Here is a 12,378-nt window from a genome sequence, read left to right on the forward strand (position 1 = left end):
TAAAACACAGCAAGCTCAAATCCAACCGCTGCTCACCAATGTGAGAAGTTGGCCTGGTATATGATGCTCACTAGTTAAAGTGATCACCTTGTACCATGCCAAGCAACCCTTATGGTGTGGTTGTAAGTCAACCTTTTCGGACTAGCTGCCCTAGTGGTAGCGTAGGCTAAGCAGTCTTTGAGGCTAAACTCGTGAAGCGTGTCAAGCCAGCTGTTTTACCAAATGCAACCCCCTTTTATACCAATGAAAGGACACCACACAGATATATATTCAAAATATATATGTATTTATTTCTCAAAGTAACCCCTAGTCTCTTTATGAGCACAGGAGCACAAATCGTCAAACAAGATTACAGTAGAATACACAGAAGTTGCACTTTATATGGATAGGCCCTGGTGGCCGCTCAAACCATATACTAAAATAGTGGTATAAGTACCACGAACAGAAAAGGGAAAAGGCCTAGGGCCTCTAGAATCGCTGGGCCTACAAGGAGCTAACGTCAGTTAGTGACCAGGAGGTCCACGGGTGGCGTGTGCAGAGCAAATAGTCACACGCGTGCTCCCATAGGTTTCAATGGGTGCGTAAAAAGTACAAAGTTACTGCAAAGAGGATCTTCCGGATGGACTAGGAACTCAAGATTTGGAACACAGGCACTAGAGATGTAATACTACACTTGGGCACAGGTGTGCCAGCTTTACCTCACCCACAGGAAGCGGGTGCATAGAACTCGAAGTGCGTCGGGTTTCTTCTATCTGTTCCGTGGAGCCTGAAGACAAAGATGCTGCAGGCGGTCGACCCGGGAGAGATGCAGTGGATCCAAGAGTGGATCGGAGATGTTGAAGACCTGTAAGCAGAGGGGACAGTGTTCACAGTCACTAGCCAGTGACCAGCGTGGCACCAGGTGGGTACCAGGCGATGTCGGGTGCAAACAGGAAGAAAGATGTAGCTTGTCTCTGCAGCCACGTGGTCCCTGGAGGTCGACGACGTCCAGGAGTCGGTTCACGAGCTGTCCCACGCAGGCTCTCGCTGTCGGCGGTGTCGGCGACTTGATTGAAGCAAACAAGCCTTGGCAAAAGCAATTGTTGTAGGAGATGAAATAAGCTGATGGTTCTGACCAGCAAGGTCAGAAGGACTGCTCCTTTGGAGGGGAGCAAGGGCCAGTCTGGAGCAACCAGACCAGCGGTGTATTTCGTAGAGTTCGTCGCCAAGATGGCTACTAGCCAGCGGGCCAGCAACCGGTTAGGCGCGTCGAGTTGCAAAATGCAGAAGGGCCCCACGCAGATCGTGGAGATGCTGGAGGGCTCACCTTTGGTGCAGATGCTGCTCGGGTGTTGGGCTTCTCAGATCCCAAAGCACAACTTGGAGGGAGCCTCGGTTGTTGCACTTGTCAGCTTGTCGTAGTCGTTCCAAGATGGCTGGCTCCACGTGTCTCGGTGCCTCCACGGGTCTCCTCTTTTCAGGGACTGTGGATCGGGCGGTGAGAGGTCTGGAGGTCCAGGTCTTGTCAGTCTCTGGGCTCGGGCTCCGGCGGGAGGCGGCGGCAAAGCAGACGTTGATTCGCTGGATGGTGCTTGCGTTAGCAAGGTGGTCACTCCCTGACCACAGGGGAGATTGGCTTCAGTCCTCTGTGCAGCAGAGCGTCGAAGTTCCCGTCTTCTTCTTAGTGTTAAGTTGATTCAAGGATGTCTGAAGTCTTAGGACACAGCTCCTACCTTTAAGCGGATTCTAGGGGCCGGACTACCTGCTAGGTCCCTCCCTATGGGTGGGACCAGGAAGGGGGGTGGTTACACCCCCAATCCTTTGTCTAGCTCGCCCCAGGCCCGGGACTGGTGTGCCCCAGGACCGGTTTGAACTGGCATATGCACCGAGGCTTCTTGTGAGCCACAGGCATGTCTGGTTTCTTTCAAGCCCTACCTGACCAATACACAAAATCCTGTCTGGGGTGGTGCACGCACCTCCCCTGGCAGGAAACCCTTTGTCCACACCTCCCAAGCTGGAAGGACTCCCAGCAGCAGGAGGGCAGACTTGTGTCTGTGGTGGCAGCATCCATTTTGTGGAGCTGAGGCTATGTCTGATTTTACCCGGGTTTCAGGTACTGTACATGTCGTGTCCCTCTAGAAGGGTGGAATGCTAACCCCGTCGCCAGAATTGGCGAGGGGTTAGTATCCCAATTCGTATGACACCTTACTCGACATGTTTTGATAAAGCCAAACCAAAGATAGCATTTAACCGCGAGGTTCACAATGCACTTAAGAGTATATGGTATGACGATATCTGGAAACAGTAGAAGGAAGTTGTTCCGACCACTGCAGACAGGCTCAGCTCATGCCAGAGCACCATCTCACATGGAACCAAGCACTCTGCCTTCAGGATTGTTAAGGCCTGCCATAGGAGTGACTTATAGGTTACCAGGTGTCCCATTTAAGGTTAGGTATAGGTATACTACACCTAAGTAAGAGGTGATTACACCAACTTACCCCAGCTGAGTGATCAGCCAGTTGTGTCAAATTGTTAGGCCAAACCTGGGGTGGCATAATACATGCTTCAGCCCCTGGCAGGCCTTGGGTACACCAATGCCCTGGGTACCTAGTGTACACTGGTACAGGGGCTGACAGGGTGATCCACTTCCAATTGGTTATGCACCTAGGGTGCATAGGTTTAATTTAGTAGAGATAACAGCAGGCTGGGGGTCTGATTGGCAGGCCCACAGCCTCAATATGTCAAAAACCAGTGAAGCAAAAAGCAAAAATTTGGGGTGACCATAGGATAGCAGACCCTACTCTCCTACACACGCACCAGGTGTCATAGGCCATGGACTCTGCTAGGGGGTTGAAGTAGTCCTAGAGATTCTCAGATTCCCTCCATTCGTGTTCCTCAGGTAAATAAGTCTCCATTTCCGATTCAGGTTGGGTGGGTCTGGCCAGCGTCAGAGTTGACATCGCACGGTGTATTGGAGTTGGGAATCACAATGGATTCGGCACGTCCGGGTCTGATCTGGATCTATCAAAGGAGCCTGAGGGTCTGACTGGTGCTAAGGACAAACCCACTTGAATAACCTCAGTCGAAGACCCGTCTAAACCCATGGGGGCTCCAGAGTTCAAAATTAGTCTTGCAGCCTTGTAGAATTCACAAAGTTGGGCAGGGTGACTCCAGGAAATTCAAGGAAGTGTGGCGCAGACCCAGTGTCAGATGCTGGCTGCACAGAAACCACAGGTGAGTAGGGTCTTGATCTGTGCATCGTCCCCCATGTCATCCAAAAAGTGGGAGTGACGCTGAGAAGTCAAAGATAGCTACATCTTCTTTGATTTTTTATGTAACTTTATAGAAGAAGTCCTGGAGCACGGCGAGGATCAAAACTAGAAACTCTGGGAGCAGTCTGGTGACCTCTGTCGCAATAGGGAACTGGAGCAGCATGGAGTCGCATGGGAAGAAGCCAAAATGTTCATAGCGCGCTTGCATACAGCTATGGGGTACATAGTCTTGCACTTTATGCATGATGTGGAGTTGTGATCCCTCTCCATGCACCACAGACACACCAAGTGAGGGTGTCATCGACATCTGTCAATGGCTGGTGCCACATGGCTTGAACCCAGTGGGTTTTTTGGGGGCCATCTCAGAAAAATAGGTATGGTAAAAAGGCACACGGTACCCGAAAAAGTAAAAAAAATCCTGTTTTCAAATACAACTGAACAACCACTCTGTGCCGATCGAGGTCACCGAGCTTCACACAAAGTGACTGCTTGAAAATTCGGGCATACAGTCTGACGCCTGGGGAATATTTTAAGGTAAGGAATCAGCAGATAGAAGTCTCTATCATAAATACAAGTTAAAACATAAAAGTAAATTAAGCAAAAAATACCTACTAGAAGGTATATTTTGTGCTGTTATTTTCTTAAAATTAATACAGTTAGTCAAATTAATCACAGTAAACTACATTTAACTGAAAAAAACACTTGTGATTTCTAAAGAAAAAGCACAGTAGGGAACAGCACTTTTTTTTGAAGAAAATACACCTGCTACTTTAATAGCCAGTGTAGCTAACCTATCACATCATACACATTAGGCAGTCAGTCAGTAGGTTAGTTTTAGTGGGCCAGGCTAAGAGGGGATCTAACAAAACTCAATCCAAAATTAGGATCGTAACCACGGGGAGGACTGGCAGTTTATCATTTCACTGCTACAAAGCAGCTTCCTAGGCTTTTGAAGCCCAAACATTAAACTCCTCAGCTCTGTCAAGTGGTCTGCATGTTTCTCAAAGTTGCTCACTATGGAGGTTATAACGGGACATAAAATACGTAGTCGTCATTTGTCAGAAGGAAAGAGAAGCATTCTGATCAACTTTTCTGCTGTGATTCTACCACACCTCAGGCTCCATGTCAAAATTAAAAGAGTGGGGTAGAGCTGGGCCTTAAGCTTGTTCATAGTCTTTCAGGGAACAACTATAATCCCACTTTTCACAAATAGTCTTAAATTCACACGATTCTTATTGAATCCTAAGCCTATACAGCCATCTATGCTTAACCTTATATTATCAATTATGTATCTAGGTTCCTCTTTCTCCAATTTATTGTGAAAGGTAAAGGTTTATTGTAAACGAATCTAATATTTTATGGTGCAAGACTGCTATATAAGACACTTAAATGAATCAGAAAAATTATGCCTCTGTAACAAGAACTGAATGAGGGAGCATCTTCCCATCACTATAAAATATCATGCATAAAAGTGCAGTATTTTGTATCCGAAATGTTTGAAACTTGCAGCTCTAGGTGCAATAATGCCCATGTGGATGAGGATTCTTTAATAATGTACAGTGCTTTGGCTAGAATAGGCTTAGACAAATCTGAATGTGCATGCTTAGGAAATAATCCAGAAACAACAGGCTAACAATTTGTACCAAATCCAGAGAATATATGGCTTTTGGTCTGCAGCATGAAACTGATTGGATGAAAGGGTCCTGGTACTCTCTAATTTCAAATCCAATACAGAATTTCTGTTCCCTTTGAATTTTATATGTGGAGCTGTGTGGCATAAAGAGCTGCTCTGCTGGTTAGAATGGTTATGATAGGATTACAAAGAATGGATTTTAAGACTCAGTAATTTATCTCTTGTGACATGTTCATTACACAGTTATTTAGGCACTATTGAGGATGCTGCTGAGTACCTCACTGATACTGTTAGTAAAGAGGGAAAAACATGACCTGTATTTATAGTGTTCTTGTGCATGCCTACCACAATGTGTCTAAGAGCACATGGGTCAAGCATGCTGGCTAAAAAGGTGGTAGATTAGTAGGAGGAGTAGATGTATACTCTAGAAAGCCTACATCATCAGGTGAAAAAAATAAAATGGTATTGGAGGAATTGCTAGAGAAGATGAAAGCAATTCCTCTGGGAACAGAAAAAATTCTAATTCAAATCTTAAACGATTATAGGGTCAAAAACCGCAGAGCGCTGGGTGGGTTGACAATTAACCCTTGGACACCTGATTGGAGGTAGAATACAACGGCACCTGTGCATAAAACATTATTGAACTGTGGTAGTTTCTTCTAGTCCTTTGCCTTCATTTTATCCTTTTACTTGCTTTTATTGTTGAGGTTTTTGGATCGCAGAAAAACACTGAAAAAGGACCTGGTGGAGTAAACTACACCAAGGACTGCAAGGCTCTTCTTTCAGTCGCATTTCTGGATATAACTAAGGAGCCTGGACTTTTTCCAGACAACCCAATGCAAACGCAATGGGCCTGGGCAATACTGGTACAATGTCGTTCTCACTTGAAAAGCTCATATGATTGAAGTGAATACTAAAAAGTCAACATTGTGTAGTGGAGGCGGAACTACAGGTACACACATTGCTATGTTAGCATAAGAGTCTTCGAAATTAAAACGCCATTTTGCCACTTTTGCACAGAACACTGTAGATAGATGTTGTTATATGAAAACTGCTTGCTTGCCTTTTCTTCACATGAGAACGGTCTGTTGTTCACATCCCTAGACGTGCACCGTGACCTTGGTCTGAACATTGTGTGCAGAAGCAGTCAGGGCCAACAAACAATGTATGCTTTTGAGTTCAGGTTGATCGGCCCACGCTCTAGACATAACACGCACACAGCTACAAATATCTGAAACTCGAGCGCCTTTAATTTTGCAGTTTGCATGCATGAGAGACACACTTTGGAGAAGACCTTTTCCAGACACAGAGCAAAGCTGACCCTGTGATGCGATTCACCTAAGCTGATTTTTACTGTATGGGGTTCTCCATTCAAGCCTAGAGACCTGCTATAAGTTTAATAATAGTCGCATGTTCTGGGTTGTCTAATCATTGGTAGCTTCGAGATGATACGGAGAACGAATGAGACACTGACGCTAGTCGGATAGGGGTTCCGTGTACTGAGGTGAGTTTTTGGTACACCGCAATTCACTGAGGTCCTGGTTTCCTGCGCATAGTTCTGTGCATGAGCAGAATCCCTGCAACAATTGTTGGTTAGAGAACTTCTGGAATTAGAAGCACAAGAGGTCTTGCTGAAGCCTTGAACTTTTGAATCTTCAAAATGATGAGGTCTCAATTGGTTTTGAGATTTATCTTTCATGTGTTCCTACTGGAAACTTACTAAAGAGAACTATTTCCCTCACTGGAGAGAGGCCCACAGAATTGTTGGCGCAGAATGCAGACCCAACCGGACCAGTGAGTAAAGGGGTGAATAGAGGCAGATAGGACTAATTATATGAGGCATATTCCTGCTAGCTGGAGCATCTACAATACATTTTGGCAGATTTAGAGTATCTGCTGGATACTGAGCTTTTGTATGCAATCCTTGAGAATAATTTATGACCAGGTTCTCATCTGTTCTTCAAGTGCCTCATCAACCACTACACAAACAAAACACTCCGTTTCGGAGAATCATTGCCACTAAACACAGACCCTGACTCCAGGCAAGCCATGTATTCATGAATGCATGTGTATGTTTTTGTGGTCCTCGACCTAACACTGATAGGTTGCTTCTTCTAGATCTGCTTATAAGACATTCTCTAAATCCTCATAAAACAAGGGAACGTATTACACATTCGGCCCTCTATTGTAACCTTAATGTGTTTCACCGCATCTATAACCCTCTCTCTCCACTTCTTGAATCTGAAAGTAAATGATTAGTGAAAGAGAGCAGGGAGGCAGGTCTGTCCCTGTTGTCCCCCTTGTCAGAGCTCCAGAGACACTGAGCTCTAGAAACATACTAGCAGTGGGGCAAAAAATAGCCTGTAAAAGAAAAGAACAGGCAAACAAAAAAACTGACAACGTGTGTACAGACTGACTCAAGGATGCAGGGATAATTGACTCAATAATAGCAGAAAGAGTGTTAGGTAGGGACATATCTGTCTCAGCTACATGGAGACTGACAAACAAGAATCCATTCAAATATAGATTAGCAACAATGCACCCAGAAAAGAAACAAATGATCTCAAACACTGCACTAAGAAGACTAACAAGCAACGACAAGCAAAGATCCATTGTTCCTACTCAACAACAACTACATGGCTGACACAGAACAAATGAAGAGCAGTAAAACCAAAACCTCCACCTGAAGAAGGGTATGCAGGGGCAGCCCATGACATAACTCTCACTTCCAAAGGTTAGCCTGAAGGGTCTCAAGCTCTATCACCCCCCAAGAGAAAACATGTAAGGAAAACTCATATCTTACAATGCACATCACCTGCTCACACTGAGGTAAGCAATAGGATGAATGTCTGATTCCCCCCACAAAGGCATTGCATAAGGGCAACCCACAACTACAGAAGTCAGTCTGCCTACAAGAACATAAAGGAAGAAAAGTCCAAGGAACTGTAATATAATACACCTTGGCTTTTGTTCTTCAGGAGTGTGAGGAAAAAGATCAAGTACAAAATTAGCTGATTTTGTATGCTTGGATCCACCACGGCTTGCAACTTTTCAAAGTTTCAAGGTAAACAGCCTCTAAACTCCAAATCACAACAGTCAAACAAGGGTCTATCCCCGAGAAAACGCTGATGTATTCACAGTTCCTAATCACAGGAGCTCCTTGTGAAGACAGAGAGCCTAGGTGAGAAGCCTCATGGAACTCTACTCACAAAGCTCCTAATAATCCTTTCCTTCATAGAGGTCCCAAAAGTCTTATTATGGATGGAGGCCTACAGTGTCCTTTCTTTAGCTGATCCCTTCAATTTCCTTTCTTATCAAGAGTTCTTTCCTAATGAGAACCCCAATTATCCTCTCCACCTCTGAAACGTAGAATGCAATATCCTTACCCAGGATGCTGACAAAGGCGTTGGCAAGTAGGTAGCCATGCTCATTGGAGGCGTTGCATTGATACACGGCACTGTTTCCACTTAGCACATCCCGGAAGATGATGGTGTCATCAGAGACTATGTGGTTATGACTGGGGGAGGCAGCTGCACAAGAAAAAAAGAAAAGGTGAGCTGCTTCTCTGCTCAGTCCTGAACATCCTTCTGAAAGCTCACTCCAGTCACTCAAGTACTGATCTGAAAATGAGGAGTAATTTCACCCAAAGTATGTAAGAAAAGATCAACAGGAATGTATAGGCTGCTTTCAAACTATGGAGGCCTGTCTTAAATAGATACAATCAGCTGATTGGTTTGTTTACCAGATGTGTAGTGCAGGTAATGTGAGTGCCAAAGAACGGTAATTAGTTATTGTAGTGTAGACCTGACTTCTGCAAAATTCATCCCTCATGGGAAGAACCACGTGTTTAAAGTATGTATATTCATTACAACTGGTTACCCTACATCCTTTCTCAAACACACTTTAGTAGGAATCCATACTCACACTCAATAGGCTCTCCGTTCATCAGCCATTGAACAGTGGGCTTAGGGTTTCCAAGAGCATGGCACACCAGCCTCCCGTTGTCACCCGGAGATAAGACCAGGTTCTTGGGCTCATCCAGCCAGTAAGGGGCAGCTTCAACAATATGCAAGAAGATACATATGGCAACAATTAGGAATCACATCTGACCCAAGCTAACCTAAGGCTGAAGATAGCACAGGAGGGCATTAGATAATCGTCAGACCAGGGTGTGATTGGTGTACTTTTCTAAATGTGTCAGAGTTGTGAGTTATGATAACTCGCCTAACAGTAGGTGGGATTTTCTTGTCCACTGCAAGTGGACCAGAATGATGGTGCGTAAAATAATGCTTTGCATGACTGCTTCAGCCTCAATATGAGGAGCAAAAGCACAGACCAAAGGTATGCAGTGATGTTTTAATCAAGAAGGAGATAGGCCACGGAGGCAGAGATAGTATCTTATTTATAGACTGGGGTGCAAAGCAGAGCACCAGGGACCTATAGTTTAATGAGTATAACTAATTTATCTGCAGTGAACAGAATCCCTATGCAAGCGTACCACATTGCACAGGATCATTATGTCCAGCCCCCGCTGTGGTACAGGAACCATTATTATAGAAATCAATTAGTACCCAAATGACCATTGCGTGCGAGGACGCAAGAGCTATCACAATAGGAATACACCTGTACCCCACATATTGCAACTCCCTGCTTCATGGTAGTATTCACTGCTGTAGTACAGGAAGGAGACGTTATTTCTCCAGCATGGGTATAGTCTTTGAATTCATGAACGTGGGAGTAAGTCCAACAGACTGCTCAGTCCTGGCACATCTTTAACTACATAAAGGAATATGCTACTTACCAGTATGCATCTGTTCTTGGCATGTAGAGCTGCAGAGTTGTACACTTAGCATAGATCGCCATCTGGTGTTGGGCCCGGATGTTTGCAGTTTGTTTTTCTTCTTGGACAGTCTTTGGAAGTCACGAGTTCGGTGACTCCTCCTTCGGTCCGTACTGCGCATGGGCTTCGGCTCCATCCTCAGATTGTTTTTCGCCAACAGGGAAATGATGGAGCGTAGTAATAACAGTGAGAAACCCATGTGTGTTGTATCTAAATAAGATGGACTGGAACGGATACAGGTAGCCGGGGAGGCGGGTGGGCGTGTACAACTCTGCAGCTCTACATGCCAAGAACAGATGCATACTGGTAAGTAGCATATTCCGTTCGAGGCATATGAGCTGCAGATTGTACACTTAGCATAGATTATATAGCAGTACCCAACCTTAGCGGCGACCACCGGTATCCGTTGCAGTGGTTTGAAAAAGTGTCTTTAGTACAGCCTGGCCCACACTAGCTTGCTGCTTGGAATGCACATCTACACAGTAATGTTTTGTGAAGGTGTGCGGTGTTGACCATGTGGCTGCCTTGCAGATGTCATCTAAGGGTATGTTCCCTAGAAAAGCCATAGAAGCCCCTAACTTTCTAGTAGAGTGGGCTTTAGGTGGAACAGATAATGTTCTTTTTGCCTTTTGATAGCAAATTTGTATGCACTTTACAATCCACCTAGCTATCCCTGATTTAGAGATGGGGTTGCCTTTATGTGGTGGAGAGAAGGAGACGAACAATTGTTTAGTCTTCCTGAAAGGTTGCGTTCTTTGTATGTAGTACAGAAAAGCCCTCTTAACATCAAGTGTGTGTAAGGCCCTTTCTGCAACAGATTGAGGTTGCGAGAAAAAGACAGGTAATTCCACCGATTGATTGAGATGGAAGGGGGAAATGACCTTGGGCAGAAACTTTGGATTTGTACGAAGTATGACCTTGCCGTGATGTATTTGTAGGAAGGGTTCCTGTATAGTGAACGCTTGTATTTCACCAACCCTTCTAAGGGAAGTGATAGCTACGAGGAAAGCTGTTTTCCAGGTGAGGAACTGTAGCTCACATTTATGCATTGGTTCGAAGGGTGGACCCATTAGCCGTGTAAGAACTACATTTAGATTCCACACAGGGGAAGGTGGTGCCCTGGGAGGAATTACTCGTTTAAGGCCTTCCATAAAGGCTTTAACAGCAGGCACTCTGAACAGTGATAAATGCTGTCTGTTTTGTAGATAAGCAGCAATCGCTGCTAGGTGTAGGCGTATGGATGAATATGCCAGGTTACACCTGTGAAGATGGAGCAGATAGCATATGATGTGCTGTATGGATGCATCTAAAGGGTTGATTGTATTGTTACGGCAGTAAATTACAAATCTTTTCCACTTTGCGGCATAGCATGCTCTAGTGGTAGGACGTCTGGCTTCCATGATGATGTTCATGCAATCGGGGGGAAGGTTAAGGTATCCAAATTCTAAGATTTCAGGAGCCAGATCACCAGGTTGAGCTGAGCTGGGTCCGGGTGCCTGATTTCTCCATGGTTCTGGGTTAGGAGGCATGGGGACAGGTGCAGTTTTTGATGTGGTACCACTGATAGTTGTAGTAGTGTGGTGTACCACGGCTGCCTGGCCCATGTTGGAACTACTAGAATGAGTGTGAGGGAGTGCTGTTGTAGCTTCCTTACCACTAATGGAATTAGTGGGAGAGGTGGAAAGGCGTATGCAAATCTGCCTGACCAGTTCATCCATATCGCATTGCCCTTGGACAATGGGTGTGGGTATCTGGCGGCGAAGCTTGGGCATTTTTTGTTTTCGTGGGTGGCGAAGAGGTCTATCTGAGGATGCCCCCACTGTTGGAAGAATGGGTGAAGAACTTGTGGATGCAGTTCCCATTCGTGTAGTTGTTGCGTTTGTCTGCTGAGCAGATCTGCCATGGTGTTTTGCACGCCTGGAACGTGCTGTGCCAGGAGAAAGATGTTTTGGGGAATTGCCCATCTCCATATGCTCTGGGCTAAGCGGGAGAGCTGGGGAGAGTGTCCCCCCCCCCCTGTTTTTGGATATAATACATTGCAGTCATGTTGTCTGTGCGAATGAGGACTGCTTTGCCCGAAATCTGTTTTTGGAAAGATTTTAGGGCTAGAAAGATCGCCAAGAGCTCCAGATGGTTGATGTGGAGCGATTTTTGCTGTGGCGTCCATAGACCTTGCATTGTGAGGTGTAGGAGGTGCGCTCCCCAGCCGGAGAGCGATGCGTCCGCTGTTAGAATCACCTGAGGAACCGGGTCCAGGAACGGCCGCCCTTTGGAAAGGTTTGTGGTGTTCCACCACTGCAGAGAGTGATGGGTGCGGCCGTCCACCAACACCAGATCCGTCAGCTGACCCTGGGCCTGGTTCCACTGTCGTGCTAGGCACTCCTGAAGTGGACGCATGTGGAGTCTTGCATGGGGCACTATGAAAATGCAATACGCCATCATTCCTATGAGCTTCATAAACACTCTTGCTGGAAGAGAGTGTTGAGGAAGGAATGTTTTGCGCAAGGCTTGTATGCTTGCGATCCTGGCTGAGTTTGGATAGGCAATACCTTTGGAGATGTGTATAGTGGCCCCGAGATATTACTTTGTGTGAGATGGTACAAGGTGGGACTTTTGGTAGTTCACCGTGAAGCCTAGTTGGTGGAGCAGCTGGA

The 12,378-nt window shown here is 45.7% G+C and overlaps 1 protein-coding gene across 2 annotated transcripts in view; it reads right to left on the reverse strand.

Moving 5' to 3' along the window:
- Nucleotides 1-12,378, reverse strand: part of NFASC (neurofascin) — a 1,241,670-nt gene that overhangs the window by 475,579 nt on the left and 753,713 nt on the right. For both annotated transcript variants that reach the window (XM_085627649.1, XM_085627634.1), the window contains exons 12-13: nucleotides 8,809-8,940; nucleotides 8,271-8,414 (exon numbers count right to left, since the gene is read on the reverse strand). In XM_085627649.1, coding sequence (XP_085483775.1) covers nucleotides 8,271-8,414; nucleotides 8,809-8,940 — 276 coding nt within the window. The remainder of the gene's footprint in view (nucleotides 1-8,270; nucleotides 8,415-8,808; nucleotides 8,941-12,378) is intronic.

The sequence above is a fragment of the Triturus cristatus genome, chromosome 1_1 (assembly GCF_964204655.1).
Source record: "Triturus cristatus chromosome 1_1, aTriCri1.1, whole genome shotgun sequence".
NCBI lineage: Eukaryota > Metazoa > Chordata > Amphibia > Caudata > Salamandridae > Triturus > Triturus cristatus.